This window comes from Mirounga angustirostris, unplaced genomic scaffold, assembly GCF_029215605.1.
Source record: "Mirounga angustirostris isolate CCGP_5_RB_7025 unplaced genomic scaffold, mMirAng1.0.hap1 SCAF_13, whole genome shotgun sequence".
NCBI lineage: Eukaryota > Metazoa > Chordata > Mammalia > Carnivora > Phocidae > Mirounga > Mirounga angustirostris.
This window is the reverse complement of record NW_026991721.1, coordinates 11,654,076-11,677,044: the sequence shown is the minus strand read 5'-3', so window position 1 is coordinate 11,677,044 and position 22,969 is coordinate 11,654,076. Positions and strand designations below refer to the sequence as shown.

General features: G+C 53.3%; 1 protein-coding gene across 5 annotated transcripts in view; it reads left to right on the top strand.

Moving 5' to 3' along the window:
- Positions 1 to 3,635: 3,635 nt before the first annotated feature.
- DTX4 (deltex E3 ubiquitin ligase 4) overlaps positions 3,636 to 22,969 on the top strand; it is a 39,335-nt gene continuing 20,001 nt past the window's right edge. For 2 of the 5 annotated variants that reach the window (XM_064576373.1, XM_054511895.2), the window contains exons 1-5: positions 4,089 to 4,792; positions 12,843 to 13,566; positions 19,841 to 19,902; positions 20,248 to 20,409; positions 22,741 to 22,802. In XM_064576373.1, the coding sequence (XP_064432443.1) occupies positions 4,582 to 4,792; positions 12,843 to 13,566; positions 19,841 to 19,902; positions 20,248 to 20,409; positions 22,741 to 22,802 (1,221 nt within the window). In that variant the 5' untranslated portion in view covers positions 4,089 to 4,581. Of the gene's footprint in view, positions 3,714 to 4,087; positions 4,793 to 12,842; positions 13,567 to 19,840; positions 19,903 to 20,247; positions 20,410 to 22,740; positions 22,803 to 22,969 lie in introns of those variants that run through there. The other 3 variants (XM_064576374.1, XM_045893594.3, XM_045893593.3) reach the window with 3 other exon arrangements.

The following is a 22,969-nucleotide window of genomic DNA, read 5'->3' as shown; positions in this document are numbered from 1 at the left end:
TGGTTAAGCGACTGCCTTCGGCTCAGGTCATGATCCTAGAGTCCCGGGATCAAGTCCCGCATCGGGCTCCCTGCTCGGCAGGGAGTCTGCTTCTCCCTCTGACCCTCCTCCCTCTCATGCTCTCTGTCTCTCATTCTCTCTGTCTCAAATGAATAAATAAAATCTTTAAAAAAAAAATGTTTGCTTTGTGAAAGACCCCACAAAAAGGGTGAAAAGGCAAGCTACAGATTGAGAGAAAATATTTACAAACCACATATCCACCAGAGGGTTATTAACTAGATATACAAAGAACTCTCAAGTTTCAACACTAACAAAAATTAGTGGCAAAAGACATGAACAAACATTTCATTAAAAAGGATATATAGATGCCAAAAAAAACTAAGCATAGGACTTTGCAATTGTACTCCTGAGCATTTATCACAAAGAAATGGAAACTTTATGTTCATGCAAAAACTGGTATATGAATGTTCATAGCAGCTTTATTCATAAGAGCCCAAACTAGAAACAACTGTATGTCTGCAGTGGGTGAGCAATATGGTACATTTGTTTTATGGAATACTATTTAGCAATAAAAAGGAACAAACCCTTGATATACACAACAATCTGGATGAATCTTTAGAGAATTATGCTGAGTAGGAAAAACTAGTCCCCAGAGGTTACGTAGTCTGTGATTCCATTTACATAACATTCCTGAAATGACAAAATTATAGATTTGGTAATATATTAGTGATTGCTAGGGGTTAAAGACAGCATGGTAGGGGGAAGATTGGTTGTAGTTATAAAAGGGCCACATAGTGGAGCCTTGTGGTAATAGAAATGTGTATTGTATACACTTGTTTACCAAGTATATATTTTGTATACATTGTATAATATGTGATACAATGATATTGTATCAATAAGGGAGCAGAATTATAACTATTCTGTATCTTGACTGTGTCAATATTAGTAGTGATATGGTATAATACTTTTTTTAAAGATATTATTTTTAAGTAATCTCTATACCCAACGTGGGGCTCAAACTTAAAACCCTGAGATCAAGTCAAACACTCTACCGACGGAGTCAGCCAGGCACCACATGTACGATACTTTTTTAAGTATAGGTTTGTAATATGTTACCGTTGGGTAATATGAGGGAAAAAGGTACATGAGAGCTGTCTGAATTCTTACAACTACCTGTGAATCTACAATTATTTAAAGATAAAAAACTTAAAGAGAAGGCAATGCAACTTCTGTCTGGCTCTTTCTGTTGGGTCATACTCATTTGGAACCCAACCTCTATGATGTGAAGAAGCCAGTCGGCAACATAGGCCATGTGTAGGTGGTTGGGCAGATAGCCGTAGCTGAATTCCCAGATGACAGCCAGCATCGGGCACTAGATGTGAATGAGCAAGCCTGCACATGATTCCAGCCCTCAGCCATCCCTCAAGCTGCCTTGAGCTATGTGTGGAGCAGAGACTAGCTGTCCTCATTAAGCCCTCACCAAATTGCAGATTCATGTGCAAAATAAATGCTTGTTGCTGTTTTCAGCCACTAATTTTAGGGTAGTTGATAAGAGCAATAGGTAACTGGAAAAAATGAACATTCCACAGAAAAAGAGAATGCCCTTTTCATTGAAACTTAGTGTTAAGTTATGATGGCACTTTTTGGAGTATCATCAGATTATACCTTTAAACAGTTCAGACTGGCTTCATTCCAATCAGTCTCACTTAGTGAGGTTTTATTATAGCTGCCGTATTCCAAATTACAAATTGGGCACCTCACTTGGTTAAAGATTAGTCTGCCACTTGGAAACAGGAGGCAATTAGGGAGACATAGTTTGGATACTAAAATAAAATGTCTGAGGTTTTCAGGGGTTTATGATACAGATTATTTGAAATTAGATTGTCTTGGGAGATCTGAGAAATGTATAAATGAATACATTACTATTATTGTTGACATATAATTATAAATTATGATTGCCAAGTGGGTTGTTATAAATTACAACTCAAAATAGCTTATCAAAAATACACATATCCTATAACTATAATTAATGACTAATGTCAAGTCATCTATATATTCACTTCTTCTTACAAATGAATCAGTTTGTATATATACAAACCCTCTCTTGTGTCATTAGGCATTTTTGTTCTGTTGTAATACACTGCCATATTTTGCATGGCAGATACCAGAAGACCAGACACAGAATCAAGCTGGACATAGGTAAGAGCCAGTTTCTTCCTACTTCCTATTCATCTTTCAAATGGCCGGTGTAACATTTTTTCACAGCCCTCTCATCTGGTTTAGGCATTTTCCGCTTGAGAATTTCTGCTTGAGCTGGTCAGACTCTGTTTTCTCCCTGGAACTTCCAGCATTCCTTAAAGCAATACTGACAGTTCTGGGTCTATACTTACCCAGACCACAAGAAATCTTCCAGAGTCTTCATACTCGTGGTCTTACGACTGGAAATAAAAATAGCTCAGTAAAGCTTTAGATTACCTTTTCTTGACTTCAACTTTTGTTGTTGCAAAATACCTTTGCCTCATGTTCTGCCTTCCCTTGTTTCACATGGAGGCTCTTTCACATTGCCACATAACTTGTTTCTTACCGCACCACCTCCCTGTCATGGATGGAATAGGCTTTTTTTTTTTTGGTGGGGGGGAGCCCAACCAAGTTTTGAATACCAATTTCGCCTCTGGCTAAATATGTAACCTAGAGCAAATTGTTTAAATTCCCTAAGTCTCATCATTTGAAAAATAAGAATAATAATGGCTCTTGGTAGGATAAATTGAGATCTCCTTTATTCCTTTCCCCTTTGTCCTCCAAACCCTGAAATTTGATGTTTTAATGAAGGTATTGATTGAATCGGGTTGGGAGGCTGGCCTTTGGGAGAAACTAACTGGAATCTTTAGAAGTCATGCTAGGGAGACTATTGGGCAAGGGCACCATTAGGAACAAAGCTCCGAGGTAGCCTCGATCCTAGTGCTTTTTGGAGGCTGGAAGAAGAACATTTCTGATATTTTTCTTTTGCTTTGTGTTTAGAACCCCGTGAGGGGGAAGGCAAGGTCAGAGGGATGAAGAAGATATAGGTAATACTAACCACAGAAGAAAGGATGGCTGTGGGAAAGCAAATCTTTCACAGCAAAAAAGTTTATGATATTATGAGAGAAAACGATTATTTCAAAGAGACCCCAGTCCCTAACCCATATACTGTTTTTATTTTTCTATATCCTATCCTGCATCATCTTCATCATATGAATTCATGTGTGTCGTTGCAACCTCAACAAAACGAAGTCTGTGTTCTCTGGCAAAATTAACACTAAATCCTGATGTTAATCTGCCCTTCTAGATTATTTTCCGTGCTAACTAGTGACTGCGAAAATAACCAAGTCTAGCTTGTGTTTGTCCTAGTGTTATTTCGTTCATAGAAACCCTGCAGAATAAATCGAGTTAGCCCGTATCTTCTGGACTGTAGTAGTCTTGACGCAGGCCAGGAAAAACACATTTGCGCTCCACATGGACGACACAGACCCATCATGCACCAAATTGCTTAATCCCTTTGCACTGGGTCTCACTAGCAAAGGGTAGAGTCGAGCCGTATGGTGTGTGGCCGTTGGCCCGCGCGCGTCGCCTCGGGCCAGCAGGGGGCGTGCGAGCTCCGGGGCACCGGCCCCCGGCGCCAGGGGCGTGGCTCCGCCTCCTTGACGGACCTCGAAGGATGTGCGAGCGAAGATGAGGTAATAGGAGCCCGAGCAGGGAGGGCGTGGGGGTGCGGGCGCGTGTGTACGAGAGTGTGAGTGTGAGTGCGTGCGCGAGCCGGAGACCTGGCCCCGCGGACAGCGATCATGCTGAATTAAAAAAAGAAAGGAAGAAAATTCCATTTCTGGGAGGGAGGCTGCAAAGCGGGGGCGGGCGACAGCTGCGGTCCCGGGGCCGCGTCACGGCCTGCCGCTTTGGGGCGCCTGGGGGCGGGGGAAGCCCCCGCAGGCGCGGGTTTGCCTTAGCGCCCAGCTCGGGAGGGGCGCTCCATTCTGGAGGCGACTGAGCAGAGCCGCAGGGAGGGGGAGCTCTCGCCGGGGCGGCCACTGGGTGGGCAGGGAGGGGCGGGCGGGGAGGGGGCCCGGCGTGCCTTTCCGAGCGCGAGCGCGCGGCGAGGTCCCACCCCGGCGTCTGCGGAGCCCGCGGCGCAACTGGTGCGAGGGCTCGGGGCTCGGGGCCCGCCTCGCCGGCCGCCCAGCTCCGGCCGCGCGCCCGCCCGGGCTTTGCAAGGCGGGGGCCTGTCTGCGGAGAGCCGGGCACTTGCATGAAGCCGCTGGACCCCACGCAGCAGCGGCGGCAGCGGCGGCAGCGGCGGACCCCGGCGGCGGCGCGCGGTCGGAGCCGGGCGGCCCGGGTGTCCGGGCCCCGGTGGATGCGCGGCTGGGGAGCGGCCCATGGGCCGGAGCTGAGGCTGCCGGGGGCGGCGCGGCGCGGCGCGGGGGGCGCGGCCGAGGCCCGCGGGCGGCGGCGCAGGAGGAAGCGGAGGAGGACCGGCGCGCGGGGCCCGGGAGGCAGGCAGCGCAGCGCCGCCGCCGCCGCCGCCGCCGCCGCAGCCCGGGGCTCGCCATGCTCGTGGCCTCGGCCGTGGTGGTCTGGGAATGGCTGAACGAGCACGGCCGCTGGCGTCCCTACAGCCCGGCCGTGAGCCACCACATTGAGGCGGTGGTCCGCGCCGGTCCCCGCGCCGGGGGCAGCGTGGTGCTGGGCCAGGTGGACAGCCGTCTCGCGCCCTACATCATCGACCTGCAGTCCATGAACCAGTTCCGCCAGGACACGGGTGAGCCGGCGCCCCTGCCCCGCCCGCGCCCCCTCCCCTCCCCTCCCCGCCCTGGGATCTCCCGCCTCGAGAGCCCACCGGGACCCACCCATCCGCAACTCCGTGCGGTGTGTCACCGGGAGGTGGTTGTGGAGGGGGCGCTTTACTCCCCACCATCCTCTTAAGATCCCCCTGCAATAAATGTCCATGCAAGTAATATCAGTGTCCTGAATATGCAAATGGAGCTTCCAGCGAGCCCTACCCCCCCTTCCGCGCCCCCTTTTAAGCGCTCGGTGACCCCAAGTTCTGCCATGTAGAAATTCGAGGGCCCGCCCAGCCCACAAGCAATCCCGGCCGCTGGGAAAGGCTTCCTGCTCTCATCCTCACACCTTGGCTGGCCCCGCTTTGCCTCAGGCACCCTTGGGACTGACACACGTCCCCCTCGTCACCCACTTTACTGCCTCCGCCCCTTCCGTGTGGGATGCCTTCTCACAGCTGGGTCCTCGGGGTGGGACCCGGGGAGAGAAGAAGGGATTCCCCGGGGACATTCGCGGTGCTCTAGCATGGGAAGGGCGGTCGCCCTGGGAGGGGAGCCTGGAGCTAGGGGATTCCAGGGCATAGCACGCCCTGGATGCTGTGGCGTTGGCCGGTGCCGAAGCAACAGGCCAGAGCAGATGGGGAGCGGGGGGGGGGGGGGGGGCGACTCCGGAATGCCTGGCAGGGAAGCCGCTCTCTTTGTCCGTGGAGGAGGAGGAGGAGGTGGATTCCTAAGGAGAAAGGGTCCCCAAGCTTCCTCCTGAAACTGTCCCCAGCACTAAACCCCTGTCTTTTTATGGGAATCAAGTTGCCACTGTGGCCACCACAATCCCGCTTCCTTGTTTTCCAGGTCAGAGCAAGGCGAAAAGGCTGCAGGGAGAGGTGGGGGGGTGGTCACCGGCGGGGCAGAGCGGCTTGTCTTTGCTCAGCGCAGGGTGTCCAGGCTTAATTGAGGACCTGGGACCAGTCTGCCTCTCCAGGAGTCTCTTCACAGGGGTGGGAGGTTGTTTCTGGAATTCTGGCGGCGCTTTCCCAAGAGTGTGACCCGGGAGCCTGGAGAAGCAGGTGTGGTGGGGAGGAGCTAGAGAGGATGACCCGGGGAGTCCCAGAGGATCGAGAACAGCTGCTTGAGCAGGGCATCCCAGCCTCCTTGGAAAGCCCCCACATCCTGTGTGCTAATTAGGATTGTCATGGGAAAGGGACGTCTTTCCACCCTCATGTCCCCATCTTTAGTCATAACTCCCAAAAGCCTCTTTGCCAGGGACTTTGCAGATACTGGCCAGCTGAGTAAAGCTTTCTGGGGGGAAGGATTCCAGAAGTGTTAGCATCTGGAGGGGCTTAAACCCTAGTGGGAAAGGGAGGGTGGTGGAGCTGAGAGAGACCAGGGGGAGGAGGGAATGAGGAGGAATGTGGGGAGATTGAGAAAGAGGATTAAGTGTGGCTAGGGGGAGGGGGAGAATGTAATTGGGCAATTGGGGTAAAGGTTGTGGAGGTGAGGGTGCAGGCAGCAGATGGGGGGGGGGGGCGGTGGTTGCTGAGCCCTGGAGGTGGGACCGGGGAGGACTAGCAGTTAAGACACCTGACCGGGCATTTCAGTCCTGCTCAGAATAAACAGGCAGGTGTTCACTTTTCTGTTTCAGACTAGATCTCTGCAGCATATGGAGAAACACCCTGGTGACATAAAGGTCCCAGCCCCTGTCCCACATTTGGGAGGGGGTGAAGTTTAATCAGTGTTTAGGGGTGTCTAAGACAGAGATGAAGCGTGCCCTTTCGACAGAGGTGAAGTTACAGAGAAAACGGGGTTGAGGGACGGAATCTATATCCCCCCCCTCCTCCCCCCACCCCGCCCAGGTCTGACCACGAGGACAGGCTGACTACGCCTGGTGGCTCCTCAGACTGGAGACTGGAGGCAGAGAGCTAGCCCTGCATCATTTTAAAGACTGCCTCGGGGTCTGTTTTACATTCCAGTCTGTCTTAGAGGCGCACGACTCAGACCGCTTTAGATTTCATCCACTCATTCTAGTTAGTGGTCAGTGGGTGAGTGGGTACTGAGCGCCTTTCTCCTAGTGCCAAGCCCTGAGCTGGATGCCGAAGGCACTGGGCTGAATTCCCAGGAATGCTGGGCTGTCAAGGAGCTTGTCAAAGCAGAATAGAATCTCTGGGTTTCTGGGCTCGGAGCCCCCTCCTCCCCCTTCTCTGCCAACAGACACTCAGTTCCTCTCAATATAGCTCATTGATGAGGCCATGACAGGGTAGGAACTTTATACTGCCGGCGCCCAGGCAACCTCAGCCAAGCCCTGGCAATGTTTAATTAAATTACCCGCCATCCCCAAGCCACAGTTTGAAGCTGGGAACCAGAAACATCCCCACAAACAAAGGAGAGCTGGAAGTCCCCTGCCTAGAGGCGAGTCCTCTCTTTTTTTGTTGCCTCCTCTATGTGGGGACATTTCCTGACATGGGAGCTCTGTTTTTTCAGAAGTTGCCTGCCCTGCCGGGAGGGAGGCCTCAGACTCTCAGCTCCCCTGGGCTCCCGCCTCGCCCACCCTGTCTCCAGGGAGATGGCTGGGAGGTCACAGATACCCTCTGTCGCCTTTGTTTGCCCTGGGCCCTTCCTCCCCACACCGACTCTGGGTTTGAGCTTATTTGCACTCTGTGCTGGTCTCCGCGAGTGTTTTGGGCTAGGGAATCTGGAAGAAGGGAGGAGATGGGGCGGTGGAGGGGATGGTCTTGGCTGCTTCCAGAGCCTTGGTTGGGTCCTGTCCATGTTTGGTCATTTATCTTGACTGGACTCACCTTTTCTGTCCCAGGGCAGTGACTGGAGTGCTGTCCTTCAGCGTCCCAGCCCCTTGTATCTTCCAGGACATCTGATGGCCACCACCTCCAGGGTTCCAGCAGTGGGACGTGGGGAGCCCCAGGCTGGGAGTGGGGAAACAGGACTCAGGCTCTCACCCCAGACTCATCGGCTTCCTGTGTGACCTTGGACAAGTCCCTTAGCTGCTCAGGCCTCATTTTTCTCTGTGGAACAAAGAGCAGCCTTGAGAGTCCTCTGGTTCCTGTCCTGTCATCATGCAGTTGGGCAGGTGAATGGGTTTGGTCTCTGCACCAGTGAGGGTGCTGCTTAGAAGTGGCCTGGTGCGACGCAGAGCCCTTTCCAGCTCACAGTTTTCTCTGCAACTTTTGCCTCTTTTATGTCTTTAATATGGTGAGAAAGGTCAGATGGCGAGAGATGAACGGTTTGACAGAAGCCGATTTTTAGGTCCCCACAGGGTACTCTGCCCTGTGTGAGCACAGGGGTGGAGGAGGCAAGTGTCATGAGGCCCACGTGGTCGTGACAGTGTGGGGGATGCTCCAGGCCCCTTGCACACTTTGTCTTGTTTAGTCCTCACATCGATCTTAGGAAGGGCAACAATCTGGAAGAGATTAAGTTGCTCGAGGTTTTACAGCTAGTCAAAGGCAGAGCTGAGATGACAAATCAAGTGTCGCACGCTCTACTCCGTCATCGGTGAACACTTCCGGGGCGCAGGCACTGTTCCAGGCACGTGGGATACCCCAGTAGCAGAACATCTGGGACTTTGCCCTCCTGGGACATTCCAGTGGGGCTGAGGGGCGCTTTGGAGAGGCCCGGAATTTCTCTGACACAGTGATGCGCGGATGTAATGTGCCCTTGAGACAGGGTCATGCCTGGAAGGCGTTTCTCCCATTTCCCAGGAGCCAAAACATCTCAGGTGCTTTGGAATGCAGGTGTCTGAGTTGCCAGGAAAAACTGATTTTCTTTCTCTTGTTCCCTGCTGAGTTTATGAACATTCTTTATTCCTATCCCATTAGAGGCCTTTTCTTTGGGTCACTGCACCCAAGGACTAAATGGATTCCTCAGATCATCTAGTTCATGGTCCTGCGTTTAGAGGAGGCCAGGACTAGCCAGCACATTCCAGATTACGGTGGTCTCTGAAAATAATCAGAGAAGTGAAATCCCCCAGTGACATTCTTTTGTCCCACAGCTTTGGTTCTGAGGTCTGCCTTCTGTCTCTAACTAACCTGCTGGGGCTGAATGAACTCAGCGCCTTTCCCTCCAAAAACCAGCTCTTCCTCATGACACTGCTCTGCCTGCAAATCGTGCCACCATTTACCACTTGCCCATCGTCAAGACCTCAGGATTCTTCGACTCTGTCGTTCGGAGTCTCTTTCGGGTGCCCAGTGTGTCGAGGCACATGGACCATGTGGCCCAGCTGTTAAAATTGGCGTGCATGATGAAAATCCAGGGCGGTTATTCACATGCAGATTCCTAGGCCCAGGCCCCGGAGAGGCTGATGATTCCTCCTAGTGGCCAGTGGGTACTCTAGAAGGTGTTGCTCATCCATACCCCAGGAGATTCGGAAGCAGGTGATCCTGGAACCTCTCTGGGAAAGCATTCAGCTACTCGAGGTCAAGTCCTACCCACTTCTCTGTAGGGTCCCTCCAGTCTGTCACCTCCTTTTCATGTTCACTGCCAGGACCCTCATTACTTCTCACGTGGAACTAATTAACAGAGCATCTCTGGTCCTGTCACTTCTCTGTGTCACAGACTTCACTGGCTCCTCGTTGCCTACAAATAAAACCCGTCACAGCCTGGCGTTCCAGACCGTCTATGCTTTGGCTCTAACCTAACTTTCCAGGTTTCTCTTCCACTCTGCCTTATATTTTCCCCTACTCCTGATAAATTGATGTCCTTTTTATCCTCATGTATCCCCTTAGAGTTCTCTGACACCCCGTCCCCCCAACTATTCACAAAGCCCCTTCTACTGAGATGCCCCTTTCGCCTATTGAAATTGTCCTTCTCATTCAAGCCTTACGATACTTGTCATCCCATTTCTGGAAATGTTCTCCCACCCATCATTCCTTCATTTATTCAGTCAGTATTTATGGAGCTCCTAGGACATGTCAGGCACCGGGAATACAACCGTGAGCAAACCCCCCGGATACCCGCTCGGCAGGACTGGAGAGAGACAGACATTCACCAAATTAATCACACCAAGAAATGTGTGACTGCACATCAAGATAAATGCTGTAAAGAAAAAAAAATAGGAGTGGGAATCCCATCTGGGCAGGGCAGCCCAGAGAAGTTTCCTTGAAGAAATGAGCTGAACTCTGAAGGATGAGCAGCAAAGAGGAATGCCAGAGTGTTTGGGGGAGGGACCAGCCTTGTGAAAAGGCCCAGAGAGGAGAAACATGGCGGGGGGGGGGGGGGGGGGGGACTTGAAGAGGCCAGTGTGGCACCTAAGTCCAGAGCTTATTAGGGCATGAGTTGGGCCCGCAGAGATTGGGGCTGGGAGGGTCAGGTCCTGACCTAAGGGGAGGTCGCGGAAGGGGTTTAAGCCCGGAGGGGATGTGGGCGAATTTTCTCAGGCACCTGCGTTTTGTTGGCACCCTTCTTCTGGCATATTCTGCTTCATCAATAGTCATTCGCACACTCGTCTAGTTTTAGATTATAAGCTATTTGAGTAGTGTCCGAATTGCTCAGAGCAGTGGGTTCTCAGCAACATGGGATAAATGATTAAAAAGTAGCCGAAGTCTTCAGTCAATCACAGCATGTTTATGGAGCCCTCGTGAGTGCCATGCACCGCCCTAGGGCACAGAGCTAGATGGTGGTGTCTGTGCCTCCACTTAAGGCCCGTATGAAGAATGCCGAGCCCCCGGTACACACCAGGCAGGCATACGCAGATACACACCCCCGACCTCCTGAGGCGGGGGGCCTGGACTGGGAGAACATTTCAGGAAATGGGTGGCAAATGGCATAGGACCAGAATGAGGACAACTTCAATAGGTAAAAATGGCAAAGGAGGGCACCTGGGTGGGGGGAGCCCTGGCGAATAGTAGGTGAGGGAGTGCAGGAGGATAAAAGGGCATCTGTCTGCTGGGAGTAGAGGAAGAGACAGGCATGGGGGAGCTAGACCTGGGAGAGCCACAGCTAGCTTCCAGAAGTTCTGCGGCAGCTCTCCAGCGTCTCTGGGATTGATCCCACTGTTGTAAAAAATGCCTCTTGAGGACATTGGGGAGCACTGGACAAGTGCATTTCCCCTGCCACCCTGGAGAGAATATAAAATAGGGTCATTTAAGCTCTCTAAACTTAATCTCCTCATTTCTAAAAGGTGTTTCTTAGGATTGCCATGAAGATCATATGGGATGAGTTAGGTGCCTTCCAAATAATAAAGATTGTATAAGGAGTTATATATAATCTCTCTCTTACACACACAGACACACACACACATACCCCACACCCTCTGAACTAAACTTTCCCTGTGACTCCTCCATCCTGCTTAGACATATAATAGAAAGTAAATTACAATGATAATCAACCAACTTTTATTGAGCTCTTGCCCCATGGCAGGTGTTATTTTAGCGCTTTATATTCATTCCTTCCTTTAATCCTCAAATCCACCCTTTGAAGTCGCTACCCGGCCCAAGCAGAGGAGGAAACTGAGGCTTAATCACAGAGCTGGAAGGGACAGAGCCTCCACTGTTGGACCCAAAGCCAGCACCCCTGGATCGACCTCACTTCCATCGGCTTTGCTCCCCAGCAAGCTGGCTATTTAGGAAGGAAATGGAGGCAAACCAGGGTACTCCTGCCCATTCCCCCCCTCTTCCTCCTCTCTTCCTCCCATCCCGCCCCCCCCCGCCTCCAGGTCCCCCAGCAGAGGTCCTGGTGCTGAATGGGGGATTGTTTTGCTTCTCCCTCCTGCCTCTGAATGTTGATGTTTTGGGTCATTAAGGGGCTCGGAGTTGGGGTGGGGGGTGGGTTATGACCCTGGCAAAGGCCTGAATAGCCATTGTTCCTTTTCTTCCCCCCTTGAATGGAATTCTGTCCCTGGTCTTGGTGTCTCCCTCTGGGTTGGAGGAGGGGGTGGGTCAGGGGCCGGCGAAGGGGAGCCTTTTCCCACCACTTTGATGGATAGAGCTTAAGCTGACAGATGCGAGATTCAAGCACCCTTGGAGCTGTCCCAGGCCCCCTCACCCTGCCTTGACCCTGGCATCTTCAGCCTTGATGTTGATACCCATGAAATGAGCCCTGATTGGGCGTGAGTCTGAATCCAGGTTTGGGGTGGGTAGGGGAGGAAGAGGCAAGAGTTACAGACCTAGTTTCCCTCCAGTGCTGCAGGCTCATTTCTGCTCTGCAGCTTCCCTGCACTAGCCCTGGCCCCCCTTCCCTGCCCCCCTCCCCCCGTGAGACCGAAAATGAAGACAATCCTATCTTTAGGAGGGTTTGGGCTTTTGAAAGAAAGATGTTAGAGAAACAGAAAATTATTATGATCATTATTACTGCTTTGATACACGATTGAAAGCTCGCAAGTGTTAAGAGAGTTCTCTCAACCTGATTTTCTATTTTTGTTTTTACTGCACCCTTAAAGGGACAGGGAGCGGGATCTCTAGCTCCACCGCTGGGGGGCTGCCTTCCTGGAGACAGTCTTCTTCCTCTGCCCTCTAGGCTTCCGTGACCCTTTGTTCTTTCTCTTCATAGCCCTCCAGGCAGGGGCATTTAGAGAGTAGGGGAGAAGTGATATGATACTTATGAGCACCTACTCTGTGTTGAGGGCTTTAGGTGCCTTAGTGCAAATTTCAGGGTGCAGGAGAGATCCAGAACCTGGCATATACAGATACATATTTGTCGAATGAATAAGTGGGTCACATTTAATTTTCACAGAAGTTCTGCGAAGGACTCACTGTTTCTCAGGGGAGGGAAGGAGGTTGGGGAGTTCTACATAAACTCGGAAGTGAATCAGTCTGGCCGCAGACCAAGGTCTCCCGACTAAGAAGGGGCAGGTGCTCTTTGTGGTACCCCGCACGGCCCCACACCCTTCACACTGCCACCGAGCTGAGCGGCTCCCACCCCGGGCCTCCGCACAGTCCTCGAGGCAGGAAGGGTCTCGTTCAAAGCTGATACCTCAGCAGGCAGCCTAGGGCCCGCCCACAGCGGGACCGGCTCCCGTTTGCCTCTGAAGGGAACACAGTCCAGTTTCATTGCTTGCTGACCCTGACCCTGTCCTCCGTCCCACTGTGGCAGGGACCCTCCGCCCGGTTCGCCGCAACTACTACGACCCGGCCTCGGCCCCCGGCAAGGGCGTGGTGTGGGAGTGGGAGAACGACAACGGTTCTTGGACGCCCTATGACATGGAAGTGGGCATCACCATCCAGCACGCCTATGAGAAGCAGCACCCCTGGATCGACCTCACTTCCATCGGCTTCAGCTACGTCATCGACTTCAGCACCATGGGCCAGATCAACCGGCAGACCCAGCGCCAACGCCGCGTCCGCCGGCGCCTGGATCTCATCTACCCCATGGTCACCGGCACCCTGCCCAGGGCCCAGTCCTGGCCGGCCAGCCCCGCGTCGGCCGCCTCGCCCGCGGCCCCGCCCTGCTCCTGCCCGCAGTGCGTTCTGGTGATGAGCATCAAGGCGGCCGTGGCCGACGGGGGCACCGGGCCCCTGCAGCCCCCAGCGGCCCGCAAGAGCATGCCCCCACCTGGAGCGCTCAAGCTGCCCCCGCCGCCAGGTCCCGGGGCCAAGCCACTGGACAGCACGGGCACCGTCCGAGCGCCGGGGAAGACTGTCGCATCGCAGGCGATCCGGCGACAGGCCTCCAGCGCGCCGGCAGGGGTGACGGCGGGCTCTCCCGCCAGTCCCCCCGGAGCCAACGGCAAGACCGGAAGGGTGGCCCTGGCGACCTTAAATCGGACCAGCCTGCAGCGACTGGCCATTGCCCAGTCCCGGGTGCTGATCGCCTCTGGGTAGGTACTTCCAAGGCTGCCTCTGAGCATTTCCATCAAGGAAGGGCATAGGACCCGACTGAGCTGGGCCAGAGATGAAAGAGGGGCTGCCCAGACTTAAGCTCCCTGTCGTCTTGTCCTGACCCTCTGGTTGTGGGTGGAAGGCAGCATGGTGTGGTGGCTAAGGGTGGGCTTGGCCTCTGGGGTCCGTCAGAGCTTTGCCATAGCCATGTGATTTGGGACAGAGCCCTAACATCCCAGAGTCCTGACTTCCTCCTGTGTAAATGCCGGTGATAATCCCCATGTTAGGCTAGCTGCTGAGGGTTCAAGGTTACACACACCATGCCCTAACAGGCAGTACTAAATGGGCTCCCACCAGGATCTATCTGGTGGGAGCTTTATCACCTCATTTAAGCAAGTAGGCATTTCGATCCCATTTTACCCATGAAGAAATCAGAGGTTCTCTTGCTCAAAGGCTCGGAGCAATCATTGGCTAAGGCCAAGATTCAAACTTCGGGAAGTCTGACGTCAGGGCCAGACTATTCTGACTCGGCCGTGCTGCTTCTCTGTAGGCACCCACCACAGTGCCCGACACACAGTAGGTGCCACGTGAGGTCAGCCCCTTTCCTTGGTCTCTCTGGAGACTGGAGGGGTAACTCCAGATTGGAATTAACAGCGCATATTTAGCGAGTACTTACTATGTGTGCCAGGCACCTTCTGTGCGTCGTCTCAGGACTTCCTGTGACAGCCTGGTGTTGCTGTGGGTTCTGTGATCACTGTTTTTTATGATCTTCTTGGTCTTCCCAATCTTCAAATGGGAGATACCCAGGTCCATGTGGTGCCCACAGCCTTTGCCTTGCCAGCTCCTGATTTCTGGTGAGATGGGTCTCTCACAACGGCCTACTCTTCCTTTCTCCAGAAGGGCCTGACCCCACCTGTGACCGCTGAACCCCAGGCGGTCAGGGCGGTTTGCAGTGAGGTTGAACCCCTGAGTGTGAAATTCAGGCTGCCCAGAGGAGGCTGTCTGCACACAGAGGCTCAGCAGTGGGAGGAAAGAGGAGGAGGGTGTGCTGCAGAAGGAGAGGCCCAGCCTTCACTCCGGCCTCTGCCACTAAACGAAGCCACAGAGCCTCTGCAAGGTCCAGTTTCCTTGTGCATGAAATGGGGATCATCAGGCTCGCCTTGCCCGCCCCATGGAGTCATTGTGGAAACCTCCACAAAGGGAGTTCATCCCTTGAGAGCTTACCAGATGCACTCTCCAGTGTTACCTCATTCCCTGGCCCTGTGTCAGGCATGGGCACCAGCTCAGAATTAACTTTCCAAGGAGGGCCACACGGCTCAGGTGTCATAGAGTGGGGGTTGGAGCCCAGGGTTTATTCCCCTCGTCCTCTGCCCTATTGGCTAAAGCTCAGCTCCTCGCTGTATGTGAAGGCAATTTATAAATGGTAAAGTGCTGGTCAGATGCATGGGATTTTCCTATGACTACTTCTGAGCTGGCAGAATATTTGGGAGAGGGGAATGGGCACCTGAACCACACCACTGCTCTCTTTCTTCCCCAGGTCAGCCAGCAGCCTCCTGGGGGCCTCTGACAGAGTTCTGGGGTAATTATTTGTGTGGCAGAGGGAGGCTCGGATAGTGGACAAAAAACACAGCCTCCAGAGCCTGACAACCCAGGCGGGGAACTCAAGTACCTTGGTGTGTAACTTGGGGCAGATTATGCACCCTCAGTCTTCAGTTTGTTCATCTGTAAAATGGGAGAGTAATAGTACCTTCCTTCCCAGGGCTGTCACGAGAACTGAATGAAATACTCCGTGTCTAGATTTAGCACAATGTGTGGCACCTAAGAAGGGTTTGGTCAGTATTAGCTGCTCTTATTCACCTGTGTCTATTGAAAGTCGCTGAACTGAAGTCAGAGCTGAGCAGAGTCTGATGCCCCACCTCATTGCTGGCGCCCTTGGCAAATGCCAAGTGACCTCACGCCATAACTGAGGGGAAGGACTCCCAGATCACTTTAAATCTCACCCAGGGAGCCAGCCGGCAGCTCTTCATCTCTCCGCTTTATTCCCCCTGCCTGCCAGTGGAATTGGAGCGAGAGAATGGCGCGGAGGTCCGGGCAGCGCCCCCCTTCAAAAGGGCTATAGAAACGAGCTTTTTTCTCTGCTCTGTTTTCCTGACAGGGGAGGCCCCGCCCTACCCCTCTATCTTCCAGCCCTTTCCTTTTTCTACCTCTTACCACCACCCTCACCCCCACCACCACCTTCTCCTCCAGTCTTTCTTGGCCATTTAATTAGCGTGCTTGTCCCCTTTGTGCGGCACTGCCATCGACCTTCTGTCGTGGACTGGCCCCTTCCCCTCCTCTCCCTGTCCGCGAGCTCTTCAAGCAACTTTCCCACGGAAAAAAGGAAGACCAGGGAGGGCGGGAGAGGTGGGCTGAGGAGAAGTGTTTGCGGGGAACAAAAGACCCTGTGAATTATTCAGAGACACAAGCAGGGGGTTTCTAAAGAGACGAGAGGGGGGCTGCGGAGTGGCCCCTCTGGCCCTCTCCTCCAGAACTGAGGCTTCTCTATCTCTGGCGAGACTTCGGTTGCTGGAGAGACAAGACCGTTGTCCGGCCTGAGGATTCCTGGGTCGGCTCACAACTCCCCAGAAAACCCCCACTCCTTCTCACCATGGTATCTGCAGAGCTTTTCTCCTGCTGTCGGCCCCCTCCTTCTGCCACCTTGCCAGCTCTTCTCTTTTCTTAGTTCTGTGCTTGAGGGACAGAAATGGAAACTGAGAACAGCCCGGCGGCATGGGGGAGGGAGTCTTCTGATGGTTAGGCCAGACGGCTTTGGCTGAGCCGAGTTGCCGGGAGGATGTGAGCCACATGCCAGTCATTGCGTTGCTGATTTCTGGAAGGAGGGCTCAGGCATGACAGCTGGGGCGCCCGCAGGGTGCCACCGGTGGGGACGACATGGGCCACCTCCCTGGTTTCCATTTTAACCAGTCACCACCGTGGGGGAGGAGCTGATCAGGTAAGGCCAACTCAACAATCCTAAGCATTGCCCCCCTCTCAACCTTACACTGTACGCTCGATGTCCTCAAGAATCTGAGAAAATTGGACTATTACAGCAGGAAAAAGCTTTATCGAGCTCAACTTCCTCTTATAGTTGGGAAACAAAAATGTAAACAACCACCCAATTTGCATAGAGCTTGCCTGTTTACAGATTATTTGACCTAAATCCTCTCAGGGACCCTGGGGACAGAGATGGAGGTGTCCTGTTTATGGGTGTGGTGACTCGGATGTCGTCAGTGAAGTGCAGGGAGGCTGTGTGGCTCCACCAAAGGCACAAAGCCGGGCCAAGCTGGCCCTCCACAGTGCCCTTCTGCATTCCGTAAGCAAACAGCCCCCTCCACCAGTTCGCTGCCACCATCCAGAGCCTACCGACACGTTGTCCCTTTCCTGGAAAGACAGGGACACCGCCTCTCCCACAGTATTTCCCGGAGTCCAGGGTCCTCATGCAGACCCTCCCTCTCTTCAGGCCTGGCCCCCTCCCCGGGTTCTTGGGCTGCCCAGGGTGTGCTCTGGGGATTGGACTCTTTCCTGGTTAACCAGATTGGGTGTGGAAACCTGCCAGTCCAGTTTGTGGGAACAAAGGTGGCTTTTGTCACCCAGATCACAGCTACTTATCAGCTGGGGTGGGGGGGCCGCCTTGGAGCTGCTAGGGGCAAGGCAGGTGCGGGGCTGGACTGCGAGCGCTGCCCCCTGGTGGGGAGCCGGGGAATAGACCCTCCACGCGGGTCCCCAGACCAGCTGTGGGGAGCCCAGTCAGCTCGGGTGGGAGACCCAGGGCTCAGGCAGCTGCCTTGCTCTTAAGCACTAAGGTAGGGAATCTTCAGGAAGTCCCCCTGGCATCTGCTAACTCCAGACCCTCACAGGTTCACAGGTAAGGAGATTGAGGCTCGGAAAAAATTGAGGGAGGTCGTGAGGAGTTAACTGGCAGGGTTGGGACTCGAACCTGGTTTTCCTGACTCCCATCCACCCTACCATGCCTGGCCCTGTGGGGCAGGCCACGGAGTCCAGAAGCAAGGCTGGGCCTCTTTCCTTGGCTGACTTTCCTTTGTGTTGAATGCAGCCTTCCCCTCCCCCCATGCGGGTTTGATTTATCCTGGGGGGAAAGTAGCCTTGTGGTGGCCTGTTGAGACACAAACACTCCCACATTTGTTCTTTCACATCCTTACAGCCCCAGCGCACATGTCAACATCCCGGGAAGGGACAGCACCCCCCCCCCCGCCCCCGCCAAAGATTCAGCCAGGGAAGCACCCATCCCTGCGGGCTTGTGGGGGACAGACAGAGCCCCTGCTCAGCCCCATGCCAACTCCTCTGTCTTAGTCGCGGGTTTATTCCATACTCTCTCTGCGCTCCCATGTTCTCTGTCTGTAACGTGGGGTGATAGCAGGTTCACACTGACACGAGAATGCAGCCCGGTGCGTGGCTACCACAGTGGGCTCCGTGGCCAGACTTCCTGGGTGGGAATCCTTAGCTGTGTGGCCTCCATCAAGTTTGCTTAACCTCTCTGTGCCACAACCTCCTTGCCTATTAAAACGAGGTTGAGGATAATAGCCCCTCTTGCGTCGGTTGTTGGAAGTCTGAGATGGATTTATACACCGTGAGCTGTTACGACTGTGCGTGGGACCAGGTGGGTCCTATGCCTCTTCGCCATGACCACACATAGAGGGAGGGCCACGGGCTGTCTTGTCCACTGCTGTGTCCCCAGGCTCTAACGGAACGTCCCAAACGGAGTAGGGCTCAATAGGAATGGGCAAATAAACAAATAATAAACTATATGAAGACACAACAGAACATGCCCTTCCCCCTCCTATTTTCCCTGCACAGCCCTGCCCCCACAGCAGAACTGTTGGCTCCTGGAGTCATCTGTGACCCAGTCCATGTGTCTCCAAGCCCACTTCCCCTCCGAGCCCAGCTGTAGAAGCCTGGGTGGTGGTGGGGGGGTGGGGCGGGGAGATGGCGCAAGACCCAGCCCCACGTGTCCTCTATTTTTCTCTTCGGCATCGTGGGAGGGCTTGCTTTTCCCAGGCAGCTGTGCGGACTCCTCTCCAGCCTGGCTCGGGTTTCTGGGGAGAAGGACAGAAAGAGGAGGAGGCTTTGCCTGATATTTAGATTTCTCAGGGAAAAGGAGGGGTGACAGCTATTGGAACAGTGGTTTCCCAATGCTGGGCTGCATCCTCTCAGCAGAAGCTGGTGGAAATTCAGGTTCTTGCCCCGCGCCCCCCGGTGGGAATTCTGATTCACACTGGGGGCTCTGTCTTTTTAAAAGCTTCTTCGGTGACTCTTATGTACACCCAGGTTTGAACTTGCTTCTTTATTTATCGTTCTGTCAACCAATACTCACTGAATGCCTGCTAGTGTCAGGCTCTGAATGAAACAAAGATATTTGCCCTTACAGAGCCTCTGATTCTGGAAGGGAAGGTAATAAAGCAACAACTTATTTTTAAAAAATCTTAAGTTCCATGAAAAAAAAAATAGCGCGAGGTAAGAGGGATTGAGGTGGGATGAGAGGGATGAGTCATAGTATTAAATGAGATGGTCTTAGGAACCTCACAAAAAGGTCAGCCACGACCGGAGGATCCGTAGGAGGAGGCTGAGCAGCTCTCTGGTGGTAGAGCCTTTCAGGCAGAGGGAACAGTGTATGCAAAGGCTCTGAGGAAGGGGCATGGCTGGCATTTGGGAAGAAGAGCTGGAGCCGAAGGAGATGGTGAGCGATATGTGGAGAGACCAGGGAGGTGAGGGCTTGAGAGTGGAGGGCGTTGGCAGGTCACACAGGGCTGTGTGGGCATTGCTGGGACCTTGGGTGAACTGAGGAGCCATTCTGAGTTTTGGGGTTCTGAGTGGAAGGGTGACCTGGTCTTAGATTTTAAAGGTAACGCTTCTAGGGATGCCAGGGTGGCTCAGCCGGATGAGCATCCGATTCTTGATCTCAGCTCAGGTCATGATCTCAGGGTCCTGGGATCGAGTCCCACATCGGACACCACACTCAGCTAGGAGTCTGCTTGAGATTCTCTGTCTCCCTCTCCCTCTGCCCCTCCCCCCCAAAATAAATCAATAAAATCTTTAAAAATAAATAAAGGGAACCCTTCTGGTTGTGGTGCTAAGAACTGACTCTGACTTTAGTAGGGATACGTAGTTTCTGTATAAAAGGGGAACCCCTCAGTGGGTGAATTTTGGGGTTTCCAACACTGACCCATTTTGTCCCGCTTGTCAAAACCATAACGTACCTGTTCTTGCCTTCCACAGGGTCCCCACCGTGCCAGTGAAGAACCTAAATGGGTCCAGTCCTGTGAATCCTGCCTTGGCAGGTAAGAGAGACCCTGGGCTGCCCTTGCTTGGGGCAGAAAAAGGAAGCAGTAAAGTCGGTAGTGAGCAATTTATAAAAGAGAAAGAATTAAAGTGAATGAGGATTTTAGGAGTAGGGCTGGAAGGGCAGGAAGAGTGCGGGGAGAACTGATTTTTAAAAGCAAAGCATGCTGTTGAAGGTGAGTGAATGCATATATTTCTGGGGAAAGCTACGAGGAAGGGGAGGTAGAGAATAAGCGGGTTCCGAGAACTCTGCTGGGAAGCAGGAGGGTAGGTTTATGGGGAGGGGAGTTTATGGGATGTTGGGAGCTAACTCTGCAGTCCTTCTTCATGCCCTGCCCTTCCAGGAATCACTGGGATTCTCATGAGCGCCGCGGGGCTGCCTGTGTGTCTCACCAGGCCCCCAAAGCTGGTCCTCCACCCACCCCCGGTCAGCAAGAGCGAAATCAAATCCATCCCAGGGGTTTCCAACACGAGCCGCAAGACTACCAAAAAACAAGCCAAGAAAGGTATTGGCCTCCTTATCTTGAGGGGTACAGGAGTCAAAGGTTTGGGCCCCAGCCTTGGCTCGGCCATCATCACTAAAGGTCATACCCATGGCTTCACCCTGTGTGCCTTCATTTCTGCCTCTGCTAAGTGGGCCCAGCTAGTACCTGTTCTGATGATGGTACCAAAGTGGATTGTGTCTGAATCAGATGGAGACGCTTTTAAGAAGGATAAAAATGCAGCACAGAAATATAGAAACATAAAACCACGAAGTATGATGCAAATAAAATACAATACAGAGGAAGATCGCCGTGGCACTGGAACCCAAACAGACTGGGTTCAAACCCCAACTTTGCCACTTGCAAGTCGTGTGACCGCAGAGAGTCTGTTTTCAGACCTTTCTGCTGGGGTGAAAATGCTCACAGCCAGTATCGGGCAGGGGTGCCCCAGAATGCATCCATGCAGCTAGGGAGTAACCACTGTCCTGTGTCCCCCTAAAGCCCCTAGACTCTGGCCATGCGAACCTTCCTTCAGGGCCTCCTTCCCACCTGTGCGCAATCCGGCCACTAAGGGGTCAGAATCTGTGCCTACACACTCGCCCCGAAGGACCCCCTCTCAGCTCTGCAGCTGCTCTTTCTGGCTGCTGGTACTGGTTGTTAAATGTTTTGACCATCACCCCAAGCCCCCACCCTGCAACCACGTTTTGCAGTTCCAGTGGGATCGCACCTACATGGTAACTTGGCCCAGGGCCTGGCAAGTAACAGGCTCTCAATTAAAAGAAGCTTAATTCTTAGACGCAGGACCGTGGCAAGGAAGGGCCTGCCTCCCGGCTCTTGGTGGTTGCATGATCCGCCTCTTCAAACCCTTGCCCTACTTTCCTGCTCCATCAAAAGTTCTCTACTTAAATGAACTCGATTGCCTTGTTCATCATCTGATGGGAAATGACGGGATTTCACACTTTCGCGCTCTTCCTGTGATTATTAATAGCTCACGTTGGACCCTTAGCTGGAACAGCTCTAAAGGACTGTGCGTCCATCCGCTCTCTGAATTGTCAAAGCAACCCTCTGAGCAAGAGCTGTTGCTCTTCCCCATTTTATAGGTGAGAAAACGGAAGCTCAGAGCGGCTAAGAGACGTAGGTGCCCAGGGAGGCACTGACCCTTTTTTGGCCGAGTCATCCTGCCTCCTGCCTTCAGACTGGGGCTGCCGCCTCCGGGGCCCGTCCCCAAAGAAACTCCGGAATCACGGCAGCCTGGCGAGCTGCTTCCCCACTGCAGGGCTGTCTCTGCTCGCAGCAGAGACAAGAGCCGGGAGGCAGGCCCTTCCTTGCCACGGTCCTGCGTCTAAGAATTGAGAGCCTGTTACTTGCCAGGCCCTGGGCCAAGTTACCATGTAGGTGCGATCCCACTGGAACTGCAAAACGTGGTTGCAGGGTGGGGGCTTGGGGTGATGGTCAAAACATTTAACAACCAGTACCAGCAGCCAGAAAGGGCAGCCGCAGAGCTGAGGGGGGGGTCCTTCGGGGCGAGTGTGTAGGCACAGATTCTGACCCCTTAGTGGCCGGATTGCGCACAGGCGGGAAGGAGGCCCTGAAGGAGGTTCAGCCGACAAACAGCATCCCGAAGCTGTGGGCACCGCTTCCTGCTTCCCCAGGGAAATAACATCACCCCGACACCACATTATAGATCGAGACAGTACTTAGCACGATGTAAAAGGAAAGTGATAAGCCTACCTCATGGGGGGTTTTTTTGTTTTTTTTTTTTTTTTAAAGATTTTATTTATTTATTTGAGAGAGAGAATGAGATAGAGAGAGCATGAGAGGGAGGAGGGTCAGAGGGAGAAGCAGGCCTCCCGCCGAGCAGGGAGCCCGATGTGGGACTCGATCCAGGGACTCCAGGATCATGACCTGAGCCGAAGGCAGTCGCTTAACCAACTGAGCCACCCAGGCGCCCCTTGTTGTTTTTTTTTTTAACGTGTAACAGTTTACACAGTTCCTCCAGCTGTCGCCTCACCACATGCTTTGGGCATTGCCCAGGCTCTGATTATATGGAAGAGAAACCCACTCAGCCTATCTCAGGCAAAAAGCGGGTTTGTTGAAAATAGGTACGGGGTGGGGAGGGGGCGTTTGTCAGGGAGAAGACTGCAGGAGGTAAAGATGGGCACGAACACCTCCCACCTCCTCCTCCATCTGCTGATTCCCTTTCAGAGTCTAAAATCCGATTGCAGAATGAATTCCTCCCCTTTCCTGCTTGGAGCCTGGCTGATAACTCCCCTCTCTGGCATGCCCCGCTTGACAAGGCTGTTTGACCCCTTATGTCTGTCTTGGTGGCCCACCAACCATCCTGTCCCCCAACAGGTAAAACCCCTGAAGAAGTGTTGAAGAAGTATCTGCAGAAAGTCCGGCACCCGCCAGATGAGGTGAGCGCAGGGGGAGCAGGTCAGGGCTTGCACCCCCCAGCATTTCCCCTGCCGGATTTTTCTGCAGGATGCAGTGGGAGCAGCTTTCTGTGTCCTGACTGGTACAGAGCTGGTCAGAGCTGACACAGGGCTCCGAGGTTGGTGGTCCAGAGCTGCAGACACCCCCT